Source organism: Protopterus annectens, chromosome 2.part1, assembly GCF_019279795.1.
Source record: "Protopterus annectens isolate FY-2018-M chromosome 2.part1, PAN1.0, whole genome shotgun sequence".
NCBI lineage: Eukaryota > Metazoa > Chordata > Ceratodontiformes > Protopteridae > Protopterus > Protopterus annectens.
In genome coordinates, this window is record NC_056729.1 from 388,135,767 (window position 1) to 388,161,700 (window position 25,934).

The 25,934-nt window shown below is 41.4% G+C and overlaps 1 protein-coding gene across 2 annotated transcripts in view; it reads right to left on the reverse strand.

Moving 5' to 3' along the window:
- The window catches only part of KLHL2 (kelch like family member 2), a 1,417,988-nt gene that overhangs the window by 360,995 nt on the left and 1,031,059 nt on the right, over nucleotides 1-25,934 (reverse strand). For both annotated transcript variants that reach the window (XM_044062211.1, XM_044062210.1), the window contains one exon: nucleotides 254-355. In XM_044062211.1, the coding sequence (XP_043918146.1) occupies nucleotides 254-355 (102 nt within the window). The remainder of the gene's footprint in view (nucleotides 1-253; nucleotides 356-25,934) is intronic.

Here is a 25,934-nt window from a genome sequence, read left to right on the forward strand (position 1 = left end):
GGATATTTAGTTTTCAAAATTATACAAATAAAGTAATGCAGAGATCACAAAGGTCTTAAATAATGAAAGAATATTATCAAAATCTGATGTCTCCACTACTTGACTAAAACCTACCAGACTGTACTGATTAAAAGACCAGCTAATGTAGTCCGTTGTTCTATAAGGCAGTCAAGAACGGCCCTCATAAAAACATTAAACAGAGTTCTGAGCTGCTTATATCTATAACAAGTAAAAGATGACTGGGATGATATACCTCCAACAACACCCACTCCAACACTGCTTCTTCTGGTGTTCATTGATGCCACATGGTACCATTCACCAGATTTTGCATTGTATGCTTCCACTGTTGACAAACCTGTAAGAAAAAAATAATTTGTTTCCCACATGATTCATGTTAAAAAGTTACATAATGAATTGCACATCTCTTTTTAGTGAACACTAACGAGTTAGTGACATGACAATTTTCAAGGTTCAAATGATGTAAAAGAGCAAATAGAATATTGAGAGAAAGCCCAACATCCTTATTCTACTACATATTTTTTTTTCTTTTCTTACATTTTGTTTTATTACAATGTCCTAAATACATCACTTAACTGAAAGAAAATTAGCTCAGTCAATGTAGCAGCCCTTCCCCATTAAACTTAAAGACTAGGGAAGGTTACTGCTCTAGAAATAAGCAGTAAGGACGTAACCACAGTACACTGCACTTTGAAGACCAGTTTGAGCAAATATATTATGAAACTCAACGGATGATCACAAGTTACCCTTCTCAGGATTACATGTGCAGCAACAAACAGTATCTCTGCGTATAAACCTCATTTGCTCATCCTCCTTCATTCAAAAGGCAGTTTTCAAATCTCCCACTTGTCAACTTGCCTCACCTTGAAGATTTCATAGGTTCATTAATAAGCACCAAGTTAGCTGCCCTTGCAGGCCATTTTAAGCCCAGCCAATTTCCCTTTTTGTGCTCAAAATGTATCTTATTTATTTTATTTATTTATTTAACATTTGTTTACCAGGATGGAATAAGCCAATTTTCAATGGAGGCCTTGGGAGAAACGCTCCAGATGTATGTCTTATAACGTGGGAGGAAACTGGAACATCCAGAGGAAACCCACGCAAATGCAAGGACGACATGCAGACTCTGCACTGAAGACACCCCAGCCGAGAATCGAACAGGAAAACCACTTGCTTTGAGGTGACAATGCAAACCGCTGTACCACTGCACCATCCAAGAGACATTTTTACAAGGTAAAAGAGAAGTATCTAGTTACTTAAGCAGATTAGTAAAGGAAGACAGTAATATAATGAGAGAAATAAAAAATGTAAAAGGAGGCATAGAAATAACTCAGGAAAAGATTAGGAATAGTGTAACACAATATGTACAATAAATGCTTAAAGAAAAAAGAAGATAGTAAAAAAAAAAACATGGAAAGAAAAAAAAAAGGTTAACTGAAAAAGAGAATAATGAGTTGGAAAAGGAAATTTCTTTAAATGAGACAGATAAAGTATTAGGACAAGTAAATATAGATTCAGCTGCAAGGCCATATGGAATAGGTATGAAATGTATAAAAGTTTAAGGGACTGGCAAAAAATATGTTTTTAAAGATTCTGAATAAATGGTTAAATGAACGTTTTATGTATAAAGAATTATGTAGTGGAATACTTAAATTCACATGCAAGAAGGATGACTGAAGACAATTAAAAAATGGAGACAGTATTGAATAATAATGAAAGTAATACAAAAGAGATTTGAAACTAAAATGGAAAATATTATGGACAATAGCATATGCAGTTTAAAGGGAAAGGGTTGTCAAGAATTATTAATGAGACAGAAATTGTGGATATTATGAACAGAAATGAAGAAGCAAAAATCATGATAGGAGACCTTAATAAGGCATTTTTTTTACTTCATAGATAAATGGCCGCAGTGGTGCAGCGGTTAGCATCACCTCACAGCAAGAAGTTCTCCCATTTGATTCTTGGCTGGAGTGCTCTCTGTGTGGAGTCTGCATGTCCTCCCTGCGGTTGAGTGACGTTAAAGACATGCAGGTAGGTGCGAGCATGAATGGGTGTGCCTTCTTTAAAGGTTGTGCATCGGGCTGGCAACTCAGCACCATAAAAATCCACTGCCAATCATTAGCGGACCAGAGTTCCGCTGTGGCGACCCCTAGCCAGGAAAAGCCGAAAGATAAGACAGATTACTGTACGCAGATTCTTGTAAATGGCTGGTTAAGGAAAGAGGTTCCTATAAAAGAGTGGTGTAAGAACAGGATATCCAAGGAGTTCTATACTCTTTGCATTAGTTATGAATGTGATAGTTATGTGAAATAAATTAAAAAAGGAAGGAAGCGGGGTATATAACACCTGAAGGGTTAAAAATTCCAGTTCTGTTAACATATGCAGAGAACATCACAACTGCAAAAATCAAAATTTGGATAAAAGAAGAAATAACATGCACAAATGAGTGTCTAGAGAGGACAGGGATGGCTTTAAATAGAGAAAGAAGTAAAGGTTTAGGTGATGTGATAAAGACTGGGGGTATATATTTTACAATGAATGAAATTTCTGTGTTGGGTATAAAATTTGGGAATAAAGATGCAAGTAAAATTGAACTGGAAAGAAAAAACTAAAACAAACCTGTCTTTCCTGGTAAACATATAAATTATCATGCAGAAAAAAATAACCAATCCCATTTAGTTATAGACTGGCCTCATCCATCCCATGGTCGATACTTACATATAATCCCTAATGAAAATTAGAGGGATCATACTATAGATAATTTGAGGAGAGCGATGCGTGGAATAATGCACGTAGGAGCTGTCGCTGACCATTAGTAGCACAGAGGGCAGTCCTGGGTAAATTTTCTGTTTCCATCCATAGGTCCGAGGTGTGCTTGAATATGGATAAGTGTGACTATCCCTCTGTGTTAAGCACCTTTAACTGCAGGCACATCCATTACTACCTGCCCTTTTCTCATAGATCATTCAATTTGTATAATGCTGCCTAACCTCTGTTTGGTTCTCCCTGACACTACAGACGATTTCTGGTACTAACTGTAACTTCAAAAATTTAATTGTCTGCATACTGTAGTGCGGATGCAGGAAGAAGACTAGTCTAAAATAACTGGGTTACTAAAGAGATATGAAGGGTCAGAGACAAGAATTAAGGTGGGGGGTTCCTCTCTTCACACGCTATCTTTGTACAGAGAAACCAGGCAGAGATATCATCTTACAATATATTTGCTTTATATTTATAGAAAAAATGTACTCACCATAACGTTTGATGTATGTAGTCCATCGTGCCTTACATTCTTACCCATGGGTTCGGAGCCGAACCTCGGCTCCAACTCGGTCATACTCTAGCTTGAAGTCTTAAATTGACTCGTGGCTAAGAGGTATCCCATTATGCAACAGGTCTATTCCCCAGACCTTGTTTGCTGCAAGCGCGCGGTCACACACATATACACACACACACACACACACACACACACACACACACACACACACACACACGCACAAGCTCTGAGAAAAAGAACAACCCCAACAGAAAGGACTACTGACACCTAGAGACTATACCTCCAGGTCCTCCAGGAGGGGGTAGGAGGGAGGGTTAGTAAGAATGTAAGGCGAGATGGACTACATACATCGAACGTTATGTTGAGTACATAACTTCTTAATGTTATGTAGTCCAATCTTGCCTTCATACTTACCCGTGGGACAGCATCCCTAGCACCTTGATCTTGGGTGGCTCAGTGAAAAATACTCCTGAGCACTGTCGAACCAACGGAAGATCTGCCTCTAGAGACCAGATCTAATGTGTAGTGACTAATAAAGGTATGAGGCGAAGCCCATGTTGCTGCAGCACAAATATCATCCACAGACATCCTAGCCTGAAACGCAGTTGAGGTAGCCACAGATCATGTAGAATGAGCCTTCACTTTAAAGGGTAATTCTTTGCCATTGGAAGCATAAATAAATGAGATGCAAATTGGAGATCCAGCGAGACAAGGTTACCTTAGAAACAGGAACCCCAAGTCTAGTGTCTGAAAACGAGACAAACATTTGATCTGATTTCCACAAATCTTTTGTCCTATGTAAATAGAAACGCAATCGTCTATGAACATTTAGCTGATGAAACTTAAATTCTGCCTTGCTGGAGAATTCAGGAAAAACATAGGCAACTCATTGGATTGATTGATATTGACAACAGAGGTAACCTTTGGTACAAAGGAAGGATTGGTTCTTAAGGAGACCCTATCTTTGTGAAACACCAAATAGGGTGGCTTAATTGATAAAGCTTGGAGTTCAGAGACCCACCTAGCTGAAGTTATGGCTACCAAGAATAATACCATCTTCCATGACAAGAATTTAATGTTACATGTAGCCGCGGGCTCAAAAGAAGTTGAGGTGAGCTTCTGTAATACAAAATTAAGGTCCCATGGCATTCGTGGATCAAAGACTAGTGGTTGGAGTAACAATGCCCCTCTCAGAAAAGCCAGCTGCACTTTAACGGTTGCTGCAGCTGACCCCTGATTGAACAGTTGAGAAAGAAATTCTAATATTGCCGAAACAGGCACTGTATAAGGATTAATATAGGTCTCTCATGGGCCCAAACAGAAAATCTCTTCCACTTACTGGAATAAATCTTCCTGTTAGAAGGCTTGTGGGAAGATGACAGAATATGGACCACTTCCGGGGAAAAGTCATGAAGCCTGACTAAGGATGGAACTACTGCAGCAGCAAAGCTGTCAATTTGAGGGTCTGGATGGAGGGATGGAACTGTCCTGACGTAAGAGTCAGCAGATCTGGAGCTGGATCCAGAATCCAGGGCTTGTCCATTAGATAGAGTTGAAGGAAGGGAAACCAAATCTGACAAGGCCAGTGTGTTGCAATGAGGATAATTTTGCTTCCCAAAGACTGTGCTTTCTGAATGACCTTTGATATCAGAGGTAATGGCGGGAAGGCGTAGAGCAGACCGGAGGGCCAATAGTGAACCAGAGCATCCCTGGGTGTCTCCCCCTTTGGGGGGATAAGGGTGAAGTAGCTGCTGCATTTGGCATTGAGACGGCTGGCAAATAAATCGCAGCAAGGCTGACCCCATCTGTGGAATATCTTCTCCACAACATAATTGTTCAGGGACCACTCGTGAGGCATTAGGATAGCTCTGCTCGGACCATCGGCAATCACGTTGGACTTCCCCGGTATGTGCTTTGCGACTAGAAAGCGTTGGGAAGACACCGCCCACTGCCAAACTCGAAGTGCCTCTCTGTAAAGGGGGTATGATTTGGTTCCTCCCTGTTTGTTCAGATACCATATCATTGACATGTTGTCTGAGTGGACTGCAATTGTCCCTACAGGGAGAAAAGTGCTTGCAACGCTAATAGCACTGCTCTCATCTCCAAGACACTGATATGCAAATGGGTCTCGTGATCCTTGCCAAGTGCCTTGGACTGTCCTGCTGAGATAATGCCCACCCCCCCCCCGATCTGAGAGGCATCCGTGGTCACCGTGGCAACTGAAGAAGATGGAACAAAAGGCTTGCCCACATGGAGATTGCTGGCCTGAAGCCACAGGCGTAGATCCTGCTTGCACGTGTCCGTAATCAGAATAGAATGGGAGAGTGGAAGTGTAGTGAAGTGTAGTGACCACTGGGCAAAAAGCAGCCACTGAAGAACCCTCATGTGTAGTCTGGCAAGGGGAACTAGCATGATCGTGGCAGCTATGGTCCCTAATAACTTGAGGACCACTTTTGCCTTCACCTTCCTCAATGGTAGTAAGGCATAGACCTGCTGTTGTATTGCCTGAATTCTCTCTTCTGGTAAGAAGGCCCTCATGAGCACCGTATCTAGTTTGGCGCCGATAAAGATGACACACTGCGAGAGCAACAAGGCAGATTTTTTCCAATTTAGAGTAATTCCTAACCTTTGGCATTGCGTAATGGTGGCGTCCCTGGTCTGTAACAGCAGATGCCTGGTAGTGGCAGAAAGGAGCCAGTCGTCCAGGTATGGAAACACTTGGAACCCCTGATGTCTCAAGTGAGCCCGTTACCACTGCCATGCATTTGGTAAACACCCTGGGGGCTGTGGTGAGACCAAAAGGCAGAGTGCGAAACCGAAAATGACTGGCTCCCAGCCGGAAGCGTAGATGACTTCTCGATGCCCTGTCCATCTTGATATGTTAGTAAGCATCTTTGAGGTCGATGGAGCACATTCATACATCTTTCCCTAACAGAGGGAGTACTGACTGTAAGGTGACTATGCGGAATTTGGACTTTTGTACATGAAGGTTCAGTCGGCTGAGATCCAAGATGGGTCTCAGTTCCCCTGTTCTTTTCAGCACCAAAAAGAATCTGGAGTAAGTCCCTAATCCTACTTGTTCTGCAGGGGACAGGCTGTATGGCTCTCTTTGATAGCAACTTTTTCATTTCTAAAGTTGCAGAATCCCTGTGACTGGGTGGAATGTCTGGGATTCTCTTGGTTGGCGGGGGCGGAGAAGAGAAGGGAATATAACAACCTCTGGAAATTATCTTTAATACCCACTCGTCTTGGGTGACATCTTGCCAGGCTTCTGGGAATAAAGAAATGCGACCCCCGACCAACGCCAGAAATGTACAGTCGGGTCTCCCTTCAGGAGCGCTGGTAGGGAGAACCATGAAAGGAATCACGGTCCCCCTGGTTATGCGGGCCTCCTCTGCCTCTAGGGTGGCATCTACCTGAATTTCCACCCTCTCCCCTGCCTCTGGAAGGGGAATCACTTTGTGCATCCTGAAAAAACCTCTGTGGCTTCCTGAACCACATTTTCCCACCCTTCTGGCCCTTGGGATAAGGTCTAGAAGGCATGGAAAAATGAACTCCCATGGCAGACAAGGTTTTTCCTTCCTGCTTGCACCTAGTGAGAGTGTCCTTCACCTTGGTTCCGAACAACGATGAACCGTCAAAGTTGGTGAACGTAGACTTGATTTGAAAGCCTCCGCAAAATTGCACAGGCGCATCCAGGACTGTCTCCTAAGAGAGACTCCGGAACCCACTGCCCTACTCGCTCCATTGGCTGCGTGTGAGGTCAGCCTCATGGAGGAGTTGGTAAGGGAATTTATGGTAGACATCTGTGCATTGACCTTCTGTGCAATGACATCAGAAATGTTACCCTGTAGGGAATCTCCGAGCTCTTTTAGGAGATCTCTCTGGAGCCTTGTAAAATGTGTCAAGTAGGTTCAGCGACCGCAGTGTAAAGACCGCTGAGGTAAACACATGCTTCCCATACCTGTCCATAGCCATCCTTGTTAGGCGGATGGACGGTAGTCAAAGTTTCGGCAAGTTCCTTCTTGGTGGCTGCTGCCACCACCATAGCATCTATGGAATGCCTTTTGTTAGATATTCCTGGTCAGTGGGGACGGACAAAAACTTATTGGGTCTCCTAGGGACCGGTTCCACAGTGTCAGGAATTTCCCACATCATTCAACAGTCAAGATCTAGTAACTCATCGAAAGGGGGAGAAACCCAAGAGGTGAAGGGTTGAGACCTGAAAGTCTTCAGGAACACCGGACTCCTCATCAGAAGGGGATTTGGAGGGCCAGCTGCCTCTCTGCTTCAAGATCTCAAGGATATCTGAAAAAGAGATATCTTCAGAAGCCGACTTGGGGGACCCCTCTGACTCCTCAAGGTCGGTGTCCAACGTGAGAGGCTCATCCAGGGAGTCGAGGTGCTTCCTCTTACACAACCTCTTTCTGGCGGGCTCCTCAGGCAAAAACTCTGGGGAGACGTCAGAAAGTTGGGGACCAATAATGGAGGTATCCTGAGACTTAGGGTCTCCGCTGCCCAGGGATAGAGGGTGATCCAAAACTGACACTGGTGCCAGATTGGGCAGGGTATCGGTGCTGTAGGATGCAGCTGACTAATTGGCCAGCACGCTCCTCATAACCTTGAAGGCTGACTCCCCCCCCCCCGGCTCTGTAGACCGACTAACTGTAGAGGATACAGTAGTAGCCCAAGGCGCCAAGAAAATGAGGTCCGAAGCAGATGTCGGGTCCAAGCTCACTCAAGCTGAAGCACCGACAGGAAGGCTCAGAACCGATGAAGATCGATCCAAGCCCTCGGGGTCGACGGGGTTGGAGCGGAAATCGGAACTGAGACACCAGGCGAGTCTACTGGAACCGACCTAGCAGCACCCGATGGAACCAACAACTCTGGCTCTGAAGACCAAGAAAGGCTCGGAGGAAGAACAACAAAGAATGAAGAGGACAAAGGCTCCGGAGCCGACTGGGTTGGAGCTGAAATCAATTTGGCCAACACCGATGATTGAAGCAGTTTCTTCACCACTCTATCAATGTCCTCATCAGAAAGGGTCCTGGAGGATATAGTTGGAGATCTGGATCTCCCTATGGAAGGGGACTTGCGTGAAGGAGAAACTGGTCAAATAACTGGAGACCGGCTCCGAATCAAAATATCCGTGACCGGCTCCGAAAGGCTGGGAGCAGATACAGTCTTAGTCAAGACACTACCTTCTGTCGGCACCAAGGGCAATAGACCCAAAGGAGGAGAAGCTGTTCTAGCAAATTTCTCTGGCGGCTCCGAAGAAACAGATGGAGCCGGGCAGCGCATCTTAGAAGCCTTTTTGTCCTTTTTAGCTGGAGAGGATAAGGCACTGGAAGACTTAGCCAAGTCTTCCTCGAAGGAGTGTTTAAGCAGTCCTTTCAAAATGAGCTTATTCTTCCTCTCCTGTAGTAAACGGGTACTGAAGGAATGACAACACAAGTAGGACTCTTGGAGGTGAATAGACCCAAGCAGTACATGCACACAGAGTGCCCATCAGTCAAAGACATTTTATGGCTGCATTCAACACACTTTTTAAAGCCCAACGGCCTGTGTTCCTTAAAATCCTTGGACATGCTGAATAAAGGGGAACACACACACACACAGATACAAAGCAATACGTATACACACTGGACCCAACTAAACTCCGCACGGGAAACTAGAGCCTCTAACTAAAAATAGCCTAGTAATCGGTGGGAAAAAGACTTCAGGGAGGACTAGGTCCTCTAACTTAAATGGGCCTAGTCCAGGAAAACAAAGGCAGGATAGCACCACTAGCCAGACACAACACTAAAAGCAAACAGAATGGAGCAACCAACCAAAGACCACACGGAAACAATAGGGAGGATTAGGTCCTCTAACTGAAACGGGCCTAGCCCATGAGAAGAAAGGAAACAAACGGGATACCAAAAAGGCCAACAAAAGGGCCACAAAAACAGCAAGAGAAGCAAAACAAAGGCAGTATAACACCACTACCACACACAGAATTATGAAAATAACTTTTTTGAGCAACAAGTCAAAAGTTTATAAAAAGTTTATAAAATGTATACTTAGCCACGGCCAAAAGCGAGACCACATCTGAGCATAACGAGTGGCAAACAAGATCTAGGGAATAGACCTGTTGCATGATGGGATGCCTCTTAGCCATGAGCCAACTGAAGACTTCGAACTAGAGTATGGCCGAGTTGGAGCTGAGGTTTGGCTCCGAACCCACGGGTAAGAATGAAGGCGAGATTGGACTACATAACATTAAAGGTTTCACAAATGCAATTATACAATTGATGATGTAATTTTTTTTTATTTTTTTGCTTTTGCAAATTATATTATTCCGTACTTCAAAAATCCAGAAAATGATAGTTCATTGCTGTGGAACACTGAGACAATTTCAAGTCTTTTGGGGATATAAAATGAAAGCTATAACAGCAAATCATGCATCCAAGCACAAACTGGTTTCAGTGATACCCAAACATTGGGGGACATGCTATAATGAAATATTTAGGTTTATGCATTAAATGGGATTTTGTTATGGCAGCAAAGGATATGTGGGAATTGACTAAATGGAAAAGAATACAAAAAAAAATAATAAAGTGGAAATCTTTGATAATGGATATGGATAGCAAGATATGGTGAGTGAACAAGTTTTAGCCCCTTAATCTTATACATGGCCCAGGCATACTTTTATCACCCAGAGGAAAAGTTGTAGATAGCAGTTAACATAGACAAAGGAATTTATTAGGAAGGGAGAGCAGAAAAGATTTAAGCGAGATAAGTTGAATCTTCTATAGAACAAGGTAGTTTAGGGTTACCTGATTTGAAACAGTATGCTAAAGCTATGCAGTTAAGGCTCATATATAAATTATATCCACACACACACAGATATATATATATATATATATATATATATATATATATACACACAACACACACACACACACACGCCAGGTTTTTGTGATATAAAAAACGAGCCTACAATAAATCATTTCAAAACTTTTCCCACCTTTAATGTGACTATAACCTGTAGTAAACGGGTACTGAAGGAATGACAACACAAGTAGGACTCTTGGAGGTGAATAGACCCAAGCAGTACATGCACACAGAGTGCCCATCAGTCAAAGACATTTTATGGCTGCATTCAACACACTTTTTAAAGCCCAACGGCCTGTGTTCCTTAAAATCCTTGGACATGCTGAATAAAGGGGAACACACACACACACAGATACAAAGCAATACGTATACACACTGGACCCAACTAAACTCCGCACGGGAAACTAGAGCCTCTAACTAAAAATAGCCTAGTAATCGGCGGGAAAAAGACTTCAGGGAGGACTAGGTCCTCTAACTTAAATGGGCCTAGTCCAGGAAAACAAAGGCAGGATAGCACCACTAGCCAGACACGACAACACTAAAAGCTAACAGAATGGAGCAACCAACCAAAGACCACACGGAAACAATAGGGAGGATTAGGTCCTCTAACTGAAACGGGCCTAGCCCGTGAGAAGAAAGGAAACAAACGGGATACCAAAATGGCCAACAAAAGGGCCACAAAACAGCAAGAGAAGCAAAACAAAGGCAGTATAACACCACTACCACACACAGAATTATGAAAATAACTTTTTTGAGCAACAAGTCAAAAGTTTATAAAAAGTTTATAAAATGTATACTTAGCCACGGCCAAAAGCGAGACCACATCTGAGCATAACGAGCGGCAAACAAGATCTAGGGAATAGACCTGTTGAATGATGGGATACCTCTTAGCCATGAGCCAACTGAAGACTTCGAACTAGAGTATGGCCGAGTTGGAGCTGAGGTTTGGCTCCGAACCCACGGGTAAGAATGAAGGCGAGATTGGACTACATAACATTAAAGGTTTCACAAATGCAATTATACAATTGATGATGTAATTTTTTTTATTTTTTTGCTTTTGCAAATTATATTATTCCGTACTTCAAAAATCCAGAAAATGATAGTTCATTGCTGTGGAACACTGAGACAATTTCAAGTCTTTTGGGGATATAAAATGAAAGCTATAACAGCAAATCATGCATCCAAGCACAAACTGGTTTCAGTGATACCCAAACATTGGGGGACATGCTATAATGAAATATTTAGGTTTATGCATTAAATGGGATTTTGTTATGGCAGCAAAGGATATGTGGGAATTGACTAAATGGAAAAGAATACAAAAAAAAATAATAAAGTGGAAATCTTTGATAATGGATATGGATAGCAAGATATGGGGAGTGAACAAGTTTTAGCCCCTTAATCTTATACATGGCCCAGGCATACTTTTATCACCCAGAGGAAAAGTTGTAGATAGCAGTTAATATAGACAAAGGAATTTATTAGGAAGGGAGAGCAGAAAAGATTTAAGCGAGATAAGTTGAATCTTCTATAGAACAAGGTAGTTTAGGGTTACCTGATTTGAAACAGTATGCTAAAGCTATGCAGTTAAGGCTCATATATAAATTATATCCAAACACACACAGATATATATATATATATATATATATATATATACATACACACAACACACACACACACACACACACACACACACACACACACACACACACACACACACACACGCCAGGTTTTTGTGATATAAAAAACGAGCCTACAATAAATCATTTCAAAACTTTTCCCACCTTTAATGTGACTATAACCTGTACAATTCAATTCAATTGAAAAACAAACAAATCTGCTAGGGGAAAAAATATAAAAAATTAAAAATGTGCAATAAGCTGGTTGCATAAGTGTGCACACCCTTAAACTAATACTTTGCTGAAGCACCTTTTGATTTAACTACAGCATTCAGTCTTCTTGGGTACACACATGCCATCAATTAGAGAGACACTGATTAACCCCCAAAAAAGTTCAGCTGTCCTGGTAGGATTTTCCTCACATTTACTCAGTTGTCTGCTACAGCAAAACAAACACAGTTGGCCAGCAAATGTAACAGATGAAATCAGCCCAAAATATAAGTAGATAAAGCGATTTAATTGTATAAAATAACAGACTGGTTTCGGCAAAAATATGCCTTCTTCAGTGTTGGAAAAAACAGACTTAAATAATACAATTGAACATGCAAATAAATACTTCTGTAATTGGTCTGGCCGTGCATTACCTTTGGGCATAGCATTTGGTTTCTTCCCTGCTACAGCAAAAGCCATGGCTCAGAGAGAGCTTACAAAGCATCAACGAGAGCTCATTGTTGAAAGGTATCAGCCAGGAGAAGGGTACAAAAAAATTTCCACAGCACTGGATATACCATGGAACACAGTGACGACAATCAAAAAGTGGAGAAAATATGGGACAACAGTGACGTTGCAAAGAACTGGACGTCTCTCCAAAACTGATGAAAAGACAAAACGAAAACTGGTCAGGGAGGCTGCCAAAAGACCTACAGCAACACTGAAGGAGCTTCAAGAATGTCTGGCAAGTACTGGTTGTGTACTACATGTGACAACAATCTCTTGTATTCTCAATATGTCTGTACTGTGGGGTAGAGTTGCAAGATGGATGCCTTTTCTTACACGGAAAAACATCCAGGCCCGGCTAAAATTTGCAAAACACATCAAGTCTCCCAAAAGCATGTGGGAAAATGTGTTTTGGTCTGATGAGACCAAAGTTGAACTCTCTGGACACAATTCCAAAAGGTACATGTGGCACAAAAACTAACACTTTGCATCACCAAAAGAACACCATCCTCATGGTGAAGCATGGTGGTGACAGCATCATGCTTTGGGGTTGCTTTTCTTCAGCTGGAACTGGGGCTTTTGTCAAGGTGGAGGGAATTATGAACAGTTCCAAATACCAGTCAATTTTGGCCCAGGACCTTCAAGCATCTGCTAGAAAGCTGAAGATGAAGAGGAATTTCACCTTTCATAGGTTCATACTAGGCTATCTGCCCTAGGGCATTTATAAGCCTAGCCAGAGTTGTGTGGCTTTCACCACCCCTTAGGTTGAAGAATACTATACCCATTAGTTTGAAGTGCCTCTGTCCAGCAGTGATACAGAGATGATCCCCGGGGTAAACCTACGACCTCCCATCCAATGGTCAAGATTCCTCTTGAACAGAGCCAGCGAGGTGCTCTGTCTCACATGGACCGGGATTCTGTTCCACAGCATAGGGAGTCTCTGGGTGATGAATCTGTACCTCCAGCACGTCCTATTTATATCCGTGTTGAGGTTTAAGTCTCTTGCTCTTGTGGCTCTGGTGGATTTGGATTTTTTGAGGTGGAGCATGTCCATTAATTCCGGGTTGGACATGGCCTTGTATGTCAGGCACAGGTCACCTCTGAGCAGACGGTATGCGACTGAATAGAGCTGGAGTTTCTTCAGTCGGGCAGCATATGGCATATTTTTGAGCCCCTTTATCCTTTTGGTGAGGAACTTTTGGGGTCTTTCCAATTGCTGCAGGTGTCGGGTAAGATGCATTCTGAATGGGGCATTGTACTCAATCATTGGTCTGATAAGTGAAGAGTACAGGGGAACAATGACCTCCCTTGATCTGGATGTGAATCCCTTCATAATCAGGTGGGCAATGTAGAAGGTCCTCCTAACCACTTTGGCAATGTGAGTGTCAAAAGAAAGGTTACTGTCAACTTGGGTCCCCAGGTCCCTGATAACCTCTTCTGTGCTTAATGGATTGCCACCTATGTGGTAACTTGGGGTTACCTTGTTTTTACCAAAGGGTATGACTACACATTTTTTGGCATTTAGCTTAAGGCCATGGCTCTGGCACCAGTTATCCATTTCTATGAGACCTCTCTGAAGGATATCTGTGTCTGATGGATTTTCAACTATGGCGCCCAGTTTGCAGTCATCTGCAAACTTTGTCAGCCACAATCCTCCTATGTTTGCCTGCACTTCTGAAAAGTAGATGCCGAACAAGAGGGGGCCCAGGACTGAGCCCTGTGGGACACCGCTTGTGACCGGCTTGGAGTCTGACATGGCACCAGCAACTCTAACCCTGTGGGTTCTGTACTTGAGCCAGTTGCAACCCATCTTGTGACATATGGGTTTACATTTAAGCTGGTGAGCTTTTCTATGATACCCAAGTGGGGTATTGTGTCGAAAGCTTTTGCAAGGTCAAGGTAGGCTGTGTGAACTGCCTTACCCTCATCAATAGCCTTGGTGACTGTTTCAAAAAAGTCGACCAAGTTCAAGAGGCATGATCTGCCCTTGACAAAGCCGAATTGGGTAGGATCCAATGTCTGTAGGTCCCCTATGTCTTTATTTATGAGTTCCATTATGATCCTCTCCATAGCTTTGCAGACCAGGCTTGTTAAGCTTATGGGGCGGTAATTACCAGGGTCCATAGAAGCACCGCCTTTGTGGAGTGGGACCACAGTTGCTGTACGCCACTCTTTGGGTACGTATCTTGTGGTAAGGCTAAGATTAAATAGCAGCCTTATGTGTGGGTTTAGTTCCTCATTGAGTTCGTGTAGCACACAGCCAGGACACCATCCGGTCCCATTGATGCTGTGTTTTTAGCTTTAGAGAGAGCAGCTCTCACCTGGGCATTTGAGATGATTGGGAGGCTACACTCTGCTGGGATAGATATTTCTCCTTTTGGGGGGAGAGGGGGGGGAGGGGAGAAATTTTCACTGAACCTGTCTACCAGTATGTTTGCAATGTCTGTGGGTTCAGTGATTTTTGTATCATTTTGGACTAATTCTGAGCATATCTGGGAGTTTCCACCCAGATTTCTAACATAGCTAAAGAAGGCCTCATGATTGTCTTTTGAGTCCTTGGCGATTTTTCTCTCAAAGTTGGCCTTGGATGATTTTATGAGTGATCGTAGTTTTTTACTAGTATTGATCAGAGATGTCTTCCCTTTTAGGGATTTTGCTCTATCTTGTAGTAGCTTTCTCCTCTTGTTGTAAAGTTTGTTTATGGCTGGGGTCCACCAGATCGGGCGCATGCCTTTGGTGGAAAGGGTCTTGATTATATTTGGGATTGCTTGATCCATGCAATCCTGGAGGTGCTAGTAGAAAGCATTTGTAAGGGATTCAGCAGCGTGGGTTGTGGTTTCCAATGGCTCAGGGGCCTTGAAGGATACCACACCAGTCTTAAGTGTGAAGTTGGCTTTTGAGAAGTTCTTCACTGTGGTCTTTTTTGTTTGGGGTGGGGGCGGGATGTGGATCTCCGGTGAGATTAGTTTATGGTCTGATCTCACCAATGAGGGATATACTTCTGGTGTGGAGCATTTTGTCCCCATGTTTGTGATGATCAGGTCTAGTATATTTTCACCTCTTGTGGGAATGGTGACAAGTTGTTCCATAGCATTTGAGTTTATGAACTCCAGGAACCTTTGGGCTAGGGTATTGGGGCTTGAGTAATGTTCCCAGTCTATGTTTGGGTAGTTGAAGTCACCCAATATGATGGTGTTTGGAGACATTTATACTCTCCAGTGTCTTCAGGAAGGCTGTGTGGGGTTCCTGAGTTTGAGAGGGTGGCCTGTAACATGCATCTAGACCAACAAAAGAATGGCTTCACCAGAAGAAAATTAAAGTTTTGGAATGGCCCTGCCAGAAGCCCAGACCTAAATCCAATAGAAACTCTGCGGAGTGACCTGTGGAGGGCTGTGCACAAGAGATGCCCTTGCCATCTGACAGATTTGGATCGCTTTTGCAAGGAAGAGTGAGCAAATATTGCCAACTCAAGATGTGCCATGCAGATAGACTTCTACCCAAGAAGAATGAATGTTGTAATTAAATCAAAAGGTGCTTCAACAAAGCATTTGTTTAAGGGTGTGCACACTTATGCAACCAGCTTATTGCATGTTTTTTATTTTGTATATTTTTTCCCTAACAGAATTGTTTTATTTTTCAGTTGATTTGTACAGGTTATAAGTCACGTCACATTAAAGGTGGGAAAAGTTTTGAAATGATTTATTGTGGTCTCAGATTTTATATCATAAAAACCTGGCATTTTAACAGGGGTGTGTACACTTTTTGTAGCGCATCTATATATATATATATATATATCTATCTATATATATATATATATCTATATATATATATATATATATATATATATATATATATATATATATATATATATATATATATCTATATCTATCTATATCTATCTATATCTATCTATATCTATATATATATCTATATATATCTATATATATATATCTATATATATATATATATCTATATATATCTATATATATATATCTATATATATATATATCTATATATATATCTATATATATATATCTATATCTATATATATATCTATATATATATATATATATATATATATATATATATATATATATATATATATATATATATATATGTATAGGCACACACACGCGCGCGCGCACACACACACACACACACACACACACACACACACACACACACACACACACACACACAAAACTCAAGCAGAAAGTGAAAAAGAATGATGATGCAATGGGTGGAGGTTCAACAGCTAAATGGAGACTATGACTTGGACACAAGTCCTTATGTACAACAGTAATAACTATGCAGAATATTACATTTATCAAGTAGCAGAAAGTCATCTATTTATTTTTTTTATTATTTTACATTTTTTTACTGGGAGAGTCCGACTGGGCATAAAACCCTTTTCAGCGGAGGCCTGGGGAGAAAAGCTCCATTGTTAGCAAACTATTTTGTTAGTAGAAAGAAAACTGTATAATACAATAAAGAAAAAAATATTAACAGACATTCATAACGGTAAAAAGACTAGAACAGAATAAATTGATCAAGTGGGAGACAAGACCAATAATTGTGTATAACAATGCTTCTAGAAGACAGTTCTTACAGTAGTAGCAGGTAGTGACACTGTATACAATAAGATACGATACTTAGTCTTATATACAGGTTGCATGGTAGATATTAACAGTGAGAAAGAAAACAAAACAACATAAGGTAGTCATATGGCTTAAATTCAATGCTCATTACATATGCAATTAAGATAGCATGAAAATGGAGAAAGAAGACTATCATTTGGGATGTTTGTAAATAAGGGCACAGAAAATAAGCAATGAGGGATTACAATTTACTGGAGGTAATTAGAAAAGGAACCATGGCACTAAATTACTTGTCAGAAGAAGGTAAACAGAGTGGGGATGAGGCAAAAAAGGAGGAAGTGTGTGACCTGCAAATTAGAGAATGCCTTCTTTATCAAGGAATGTTAACTGGAATTAACACAAGATGTTAACAGTGGTCACACTATATACACACCCTACCTTGATTTGGCAAAGATATTTGACACAATCCCCCCAAGCTAGCATAATTAGTAAATTCAACGTGTTACAAATAGATTCCCATGTGGTAAGATGGACAGCAAATTGGCCAGAAGACAGAGCCCACATGATGTGCATGTGGCGGGGGCAACATTGCAGAATAGAAAGGTGAACAGTGCTGTCTTGCAGGAATCAGTGATTGGACTGTTTTTGTTTGGTATTTAGTCTGTAGCTCAGAGAAGTAAAAACCAAAAACTACAGCCTTCCATGCTGGCTGATGACTGCAAACTAGAAGTCATTGTCAAATCCCTCTCTCACACCGAAGCCCACCAGCAGGGACTAACACTTACAAGTGCCTGGTGTTTTGAAAATGGACTTAAATTAAATGCTAAAAAATGCAACATTGTATTTAATAGATAAACCACTCCCCCAAGTGCTTCTATAATCCCATGCTATATTTACAGTGTAAATCATTATACACTATGCTTTTCCTCATCTTTGTAAAGCCGCAAATTTCAAACACATTCTAAATTTTACAGTATTGTTCTTATTTGTTGTTGTTGCTGTTGTGTCTTTCAGCTTTTCCCGGTTAGGGGTCGCCACAGTTGAACTCCGATCCGCTAATGATTGGAAGTAGATTTTTACGTGCAGAGTTGCCAGCCCTGACACACAGCCTTCAACGAAGGTACGCCCATTCACGCATGTCTCCAGACAGAAGACGCTCTAGCTGAGAATCGAACGGGGCAACGTCTTACTGTGAGACGACAGCGCTATTGCAGCACCACCACCGCAGTATTGTTCTTATTTGTCCAAAGACATATTTAAAAGTATTTACCACACTGTTTAATATATGTAAATGTATACAATTGCATCTGTGCTCTTTGTTCCCTTCGGCCTGGGTCATGGCTGAAAAGGATCCTTGGACTCATGGGCACTGGAACTATAGAGCCAGGGGGAGGGGGAGCCCGCCCCCACACTTTTACAGCTGCAAGACCTGTCGGGAAAAATTAATGAAGTGGAGTTTTCATGCTAATGTGGATTCACACGTGGAAGTTAAACTAACTAAACTAGCTGTTCTTGTTCGCTTATTGCTCTGTATTATATGAGTTATGCTGCTGCTATTCTGTTGGTGCTACCAGAGCCAGAGTCATGCCAGTAAAGAGAGTTTTGTTATTTTATTTGCAGGAGTTATGCTGCTTCTGTGTTCGTGTGTGTGTGTGTGTGTGTGTGTGTGTGTGTGTGTGTGTATGTGCGCACACGCAAAATGCCCCAGTTAGGTATACCTGGTGGTTAGTGTTACTCAGGCTCAAACAAGAGCCAGAATTCTCTATCCATACCACCACTTGTGATTCAGGGAGTTGAGTCCACAGCTCTCAACTGTCTAGCTTTTCACAGAATATTTGGCTCATACTTTTTATCTGTCCCTCTTAAAATTTGTGGTTTTCTGGTAAATCAGTGAGAACTGAATTCACTAAATAATGATAGCCCTTTAAGTTTCAGTCTTCCTATCTTTCAAGGAAATGCATGGTAACACAAAACACCATTTTTAGCAACTTTCTAGGAGTATACAAGCAATATTTAAAATGTGTTCCTTGTTTTGGGCCTTTGTCCCTCCAAAAATAAATTTTGGCTTTTTCCAGATTTCTTGTGCTGCGAAGTTGAGAGATTTAGATGAGTGTCAAGTGGATTTTACAAGGAGCTGACAAGCTTCAGGGGAAGAGAAGTTTAGTGCTACTTATGCCAAGTTGTTTGCATTGTTAGTAGCACAAGTAGCATACTTGCTTTTGATGCAGAAGGCTGTGCATTCCACTCCCACAGTATGCAGATGGATTGCTGATACTGTACTGTGTTGTACTTTAAAGGGAGTGAATGCTGCAGTCCTATGAATGTTCTCCTTTGGAGGAGTTACCTGGTAACTATGAACCTGTCATAAGTTTACCATCCATTCCCCACTGCAAAATTAGTAGCTTATCATTTTTTTAATGTAGCATAGGCAATTTATTCTTCAAGGGCAACAGACATTTTATTTGTAGATGAAACAATTAAATATAAAGTTGTTTGCTAGCAACGTCTTCATTAGTTACAGATCCCTTCAATGTGGAATTATTTAGATGACTTACTTCTGCAGAGATTTTGCATATTTATTGATACTGGAAGATTGTAATGACAGAAGTTTGAGTGGCCTTTTATGGTTGAAATTTTCTGAAATGGGTAGTTTTTCATTACTGGTTCATACATTTGGTTTCACTGCTTACTAGAAGACTGTTCCAAACTACATATTTAAAACACAGTCTAACAAGTGGTGCTGTATAATACAAGGAATATAATTTAATACAATCACGTTAATACTATCAGGAAGGTGAATCAAAGAACAAAACATATATGCTTGCTCACAGGATGCAGGAAATCAAAATAGGGGAAGAGACCAGTCACCAATGGAGTCCCCTAGGGTTCGGTGCTGAGACTTTTTCTGTTTGACATATACATCTCAAAAGTAAAAGGAAATACCAAAAGGCTTTGGCCGACTAAGTTTGAGATGACTGCAAACTAGGAGCAGTTACTGAATCCCCAAATGACTTAACCATCATACATGAAGGTTTGTCCCAAGCAATAACTGGTGCCAGAATCATGAACTGAAACTAAACTCCAAGAAATACATTATGATATCCTTTGGGAAGTCATCTAATCCAGGGAGCTGCCAAATTGAAAATGCCCCCTGAGAAATGACCCAGTTGTTTGGCATTTGGGAACGTGTGTGTACAGTGACCTAACCTTTGACCAACACATGCCCAGAGTCATAAGAAAGTCTTTCTATACTGCACAGCTTATAAATAAATTGATTGTGACTAGATCTAGAGATGTTATTGTTCACTTTTACAAAGCCCTCATTAGGTCAATCATTTTGTATAATGCCCACTTTGGCATGCATCTGTCTAGACCCAAGCAACAATTGAAATACCCACAGAGATACTTTGGCTAAAGTGATACGAGTCCTAAACAATAGGTCTTGCATGGACCACCTCAAAGATTTATCACTATACTCAGTATCCTACAGAGTGCTTAGAAGTGACGTGTCTGGCATACAAGGCATCCTCCAACCTAAAACAGATGGACCTACTGAGCATCGGCAAGTCAAATGGCATCAGAAATACTCAGTCCAGGTATCTAAACTGAATGTTGTGGAGAGATGGATATATATCACAGAGGCTACCACTGTTCCAAAACAGACTACCCATTCAAGTAAAACAAAGCTCATCCCTGTCCATATTCAAATGCAACTTGGATCTAAGGATAGGTAATAGAAAATGTACTCCAGGATTGCCCCTCGTGCCACTAATGGATGGAGGCAGTTCCTAAATGCTGCATCCCTTACATGGGTCCCCTCAAATTATCTATAGTATGATCACATTTATTCACACTAGGACTAATATACAATTATCAGCCATGGGATAGGTAAAACTAATCAAGAAATGTTAATTCAAGTACCAAAAGGGAAATTGGCTAAGCTTAAAATGTCCACCAAGTGAACCTATATTGTGGTAGTAAATAGTTTTAAAGAAACCCTTTTTAGATCACTAAGTGTCCCTCTCACACTCCACCCCCCCCCCCCCAAGTCTTCCAACAGCTTGCGGCACCTCTGCTTGGACCAATCCATCTGCCCAGTTAAATTGAAAGAAAGAAAGTTAATTAATGTCACTGGAAAACCAAATTATCAAAACCTACACAATTAAAAAAAAAAAAAAAAAAAAAAGAAAATCTGTTACTAAGGGGTATACACAGTGTGGGAGGCTGTGCTTCCTATACCCACTGAAACTTATATATACCACCTCTGCGATTGTAGAACAGTGAGGAGAGGTCAAATTCCCACACCCTGCTGTACTGTGACCTCCCATATACAGATGCAGATAATACTTATTATTACGAAACTTTGATAATTTAAGTCTACCAAAAACAGTCATTCAATATTCTGAGCTTTCAACAAAATAAATGACATCCTCGGTATACAGCATTGACAATGCTCCACTTCAAAAGGAAAATATAGCTAGAGACCTGGGAAACTGTGTGGATAACTTTCTCTCCCATGATTACCATGTAGCAATGGTTGTCAGGAAATCCTTTTACTTGATGTAGTTGATTGCCAAGGGAATCCCATCCAAATGTAAAGAAGATATCGACCTTTTGTATTCAGCACCGATCAGACCAATTATAGAATACAATACCCCATTTGGAATGTAGTTCACCAGACATATCAAACAGTTGGAAAGACCTCAGAGGTTCCTAACAAAAAGAATCAGTTACACTCTCTTAAGCTATCAGAAAAGGCTAGAAACACTGCCCCTCTTTTTGTGTCTTACAGGCTCCCCATAGGAGATGTATGCAATTACATTCTGACCAGTCAGGGACCCACTAGTCCAGGATGTCTTGTACTGTCACAAATCAAACAGTCTCATAAATACTAGGAAAAAGGATCTAAAGCTGCTTCAGCAGATCAATAAACCATGGTGAACAGACAGATTTATCACTTAGCTTCTCCCTCACCTCTGGATTGACTTCCCCTGCAGATAAAGCAGTGTGATGCACTATTGTTTTTCATTGGCGAGTACTAGCCTAGCTGCCCTTGTTGGCCATTTTAAGCCTAGCCAATTTCCCTTTCAAAGGTGAGAATCAAATTTTGTATCTTAAATATTACTTCTTGTGATGATGCTTCGAATACAGCCTAGGGCTGCATGTGGCATTCCCATATGATCCCTCTTGGGAGGAGCTCTGAACCACCACCACCATCCTCTTAGTAAGCGAGGAAGAGAAGAAACATTTTCAGGTGTCAGAGCAAAACCACTAACACTTATTTACAAAGCTTTCTTAAGGCAATAAGTACAATGCCAAAGCAGGTCCTGACTAGTAATTTGACATATAGAGGGACAGTGTGGATTTGCTCCTAGGCATCATTCTTATGAACTTTGCACTAACAGGTTTCAGGCTCAAAGGTTAATTTGTTTCACTTGCAGAAATGAACGGACAGTCTTCTAGGGCCAGGTGCACTCATTTGTTTGGCTTATGATATTATGGTGTGTGGACACATATGCCTGTAAATGTGGGAGATTCTGAGAAATAAATGCAAAAATCTGATTGTTGGAAAGGAAAATTAAGGAAGGTCCAACGAAGTAAGGCTTTGGAAGAATTGAACTAAAAGCTAATAGATGGAAGCAGGTAAGCGAGGAATCCTCTGTAGGTGGAAAGGAGATGAGTGGTTGGTCAAGGCAGTGCTAGTTAAGAATGACTACTCAAAACTACAGCTAGCAATGGCCGTGGAAAAAAGGCATGAGAAGGGACAGAAATACCAGGGTCCAAAATTAAGGGAATTTGACTATGACATAGTGACTGGTTCATATACAAGAATTTGGGAAGGCGTCAGAAAAAAGGAGTAGAAGACCTACAAAAAAAAAAAAAAAAAAAAAGGTGATACAGTAAAGTAAGCATAAGGCTGAGTATGGTTGCTAAGAGAAACAGAATGCCACATTGTTTACTATAAAACCTATGGCAGCTCTAAGGCACAAGGGGAAGATATGCAGGGACCAAAGACAGAAATGGAAGGATCAGGGGAAGAGTTGGCTGACTAAAAATAGAGCAGCACATTAAAAAACAAGGGGGAGTATGTCAACAGCAGGCTTAAAGTGAGGAAAGGAAACATTTATCTTCCCTTTCACCTATACATACCTGAAAATGACGGAAACTGAAGAAAATTGAAATGGAAAAGACAATAAAAGGCAAGACTTCAAGTGAATATTCTATATCAGTGCATATGAAAAGAAAAGAAAATGTATTATATTGGAATCCAGAAAAAGGACATGATGGACAGAACAGAAGATAATGGCTGAAGACTAAAAAGGCAGTAAGGATACTGAAGAAGGGATCCTACCTAGACTATGAAAAAGAGCTGCTAGGGTTTTTTTTTTTTTTTTTTAACACTCTGGGAGAACTACTCAAAAGTTCCCATTGGAAGGGGCAGTCCAAAGGCATTGGGTACTCATCAAACAGAGAGAAGGCCACAGCCCAGGGAACTATAGACCGCTGAGGCTGACTTCAGTGATCTGCAAAATGATGGAGAAAATCCTGATGTTAAGACTTAGAAGACAACTCAAAGAGGAATGGCTACGCAATGTATTCCAGTATAGCTTCACGGCACGTAAATATCTCGCTAATCATATCTAGTTCTACTGCTGGAATAAGTGGCACAGGCTAAAATAGCCAATGTTTTTTAAAAAAAAGCCTGGCTTTCTAAGACAGGCTGGAAGAGGGATAGTCAGCTGTCTCAAGCTAGCTGCAGCACACCTGGACAGAGTTGCAGTCTCCTTCTGGAGGTATAATTGTATAATGCAACCAGCAGATAAGGGATTGAAGAGCCAAGGTAGCAGCTGATCAGTGGATCTTTCAAAACCTGTCTAATCTACAGAATTCCTCACGGAAGAAAATAGAAAGCAGAAGCAGAGCCTTTTTTCAAACGAATACACACCCAGGATTTCCTTCCTCTGTGTACATACATGCATTAAGTTCAGAGCACGGATAAAAAGCTTCAACCCGCCAACAACCACTGCCATGCATTCTATCACCAAAACAGATATTCAAATGCCTCTTAAAGGTATGTAAAATTTCCCATAAAAGTACACACCCAGCTGCTCATTTGTGGAGCACGAAGAAAATCTGAGCTTACTTGCAAATCTGGGCAAACCCTCTGAACTTTCAATGGAAGGTTAGATGAGGGGTGCAGCCTACCAGCTTGAGTACCTAAATGTCATGATGTGTGATGCACACTGACCTTTGGATGTTTTCTTAAGTTCACCCAGATCTAGAAATCCTGCTCCCCACTTAGGCACCTCAAACTACTCATTAGACTCCTGCACAGTATGGACTACTATTACCTTGAATGACTTGACTGAGGGTGAAGGGGAAGCATGACATCTGACTGCTTTGTACTTGTGATACTATGATTACAGTTGCAAGTTCATCCATGACATAGAGAAATAGAACTCTACTTAAAGGCCCGATTCAGGTCTTTGTTTCATGACCAAAGGCAAGCTTCCTCACCTGAAGAGATGACAAGGAATCAATCATTACAGAAGCACTAGTAAATAATCACAACAGCCAGTAGGGCAGCTGCACAGTTTCTTTTTCCAAAACTGTCCGGAGATATGGGATTTCTTGCTGGAAGAATACAAGTCTGATGCCAGGGCCTCATATAATTGAAACAGTTTCTTCATAGGTAGTGGAAAAGTCATTGTCTACTTCATACAAGTTATCTGCCTTTAGGTATTACTGAGAACTGGTTCAAAATGTAAATGGCACAAGGTTCAGTATTTTCCTTTTTTCTTCGCCTCCAATGGACCTACAACAGGGCTCCACTATCTTTACCCATTTGGGCTATTTGGACTGGTAAGAGTCGGGCATCTTTATGCAAGGAGAGAGTTCTACAACCCATTCATTCCTGCTTAGGCTGCCTAGACAGCTCACTTGCTCACCCCAAGGTGAGAGTTAGGTGATAAGGAGTAGGCCAGCTTTCTGATTTGCTGGAGTGCCCCCCCCCCCCGACTCAGCCCCTCCATTCAGTCCCTCCTACATAAAGACTTCCCAAGCCAGTGTGCTTGCACAGGAAAGGTATGAGATCAGTAGACCCAAGCTTTGTGGTGTAAAACCCAGTGTTCCCTTTAGATGTTACCCAAGTGGTGAGCCAGAGCCAACTCCCTTATCCCAGGAGGATGAACGAGCTATCAGAAGCCACTCATTTCCATCCTCTCCTACTCAAACTCAGGTTGTTTAGGTCCTAGTCAGAGCTTCATCCCTGTACAGTACAGAGCCAGTAAGATTCAGTATTTTCTTGAATCAGATATGTACTTAAGTAATGGAAGGGAGGGATGCTTTAGTTGGTATGAGATTTACGTCACGCTAAGAATAATTCAAAAAGTTATGGTCATCAGAACGGAAATATATCAGAAAAGAAACACTTATTACCCCATCAGTTCCTTACAAAGGAACTTCAGGTTATTTTGTACCAGTAAGATTGTAGACCAGTGCAACAGATGTCACATATGTTACAGTTAAAATATATTCAAGGGCAGTAGCAGACTAACAAGCACACTGGAAGTGCTCTAAAATGCAAAGTCCTTTTTGAGACTACAGATGGACCCTTTTCCTACAGAGGAGGAATAGGATCCTGTATTCACCTTCAACAAAACCAATATTCACTCAGTTAAAAGACAGAGAAATGTTAGCTGTCATGGCGGTCTGGGATTCACTTTCAAGAGTGTAAATTAAGGGTGCAGAAGGCAGCCTCTTTCTGTATTTCTCCAACTAAGTGGAACAATGTATTCAGACTTCTAACTGAATATGCCGCAGTCAAAT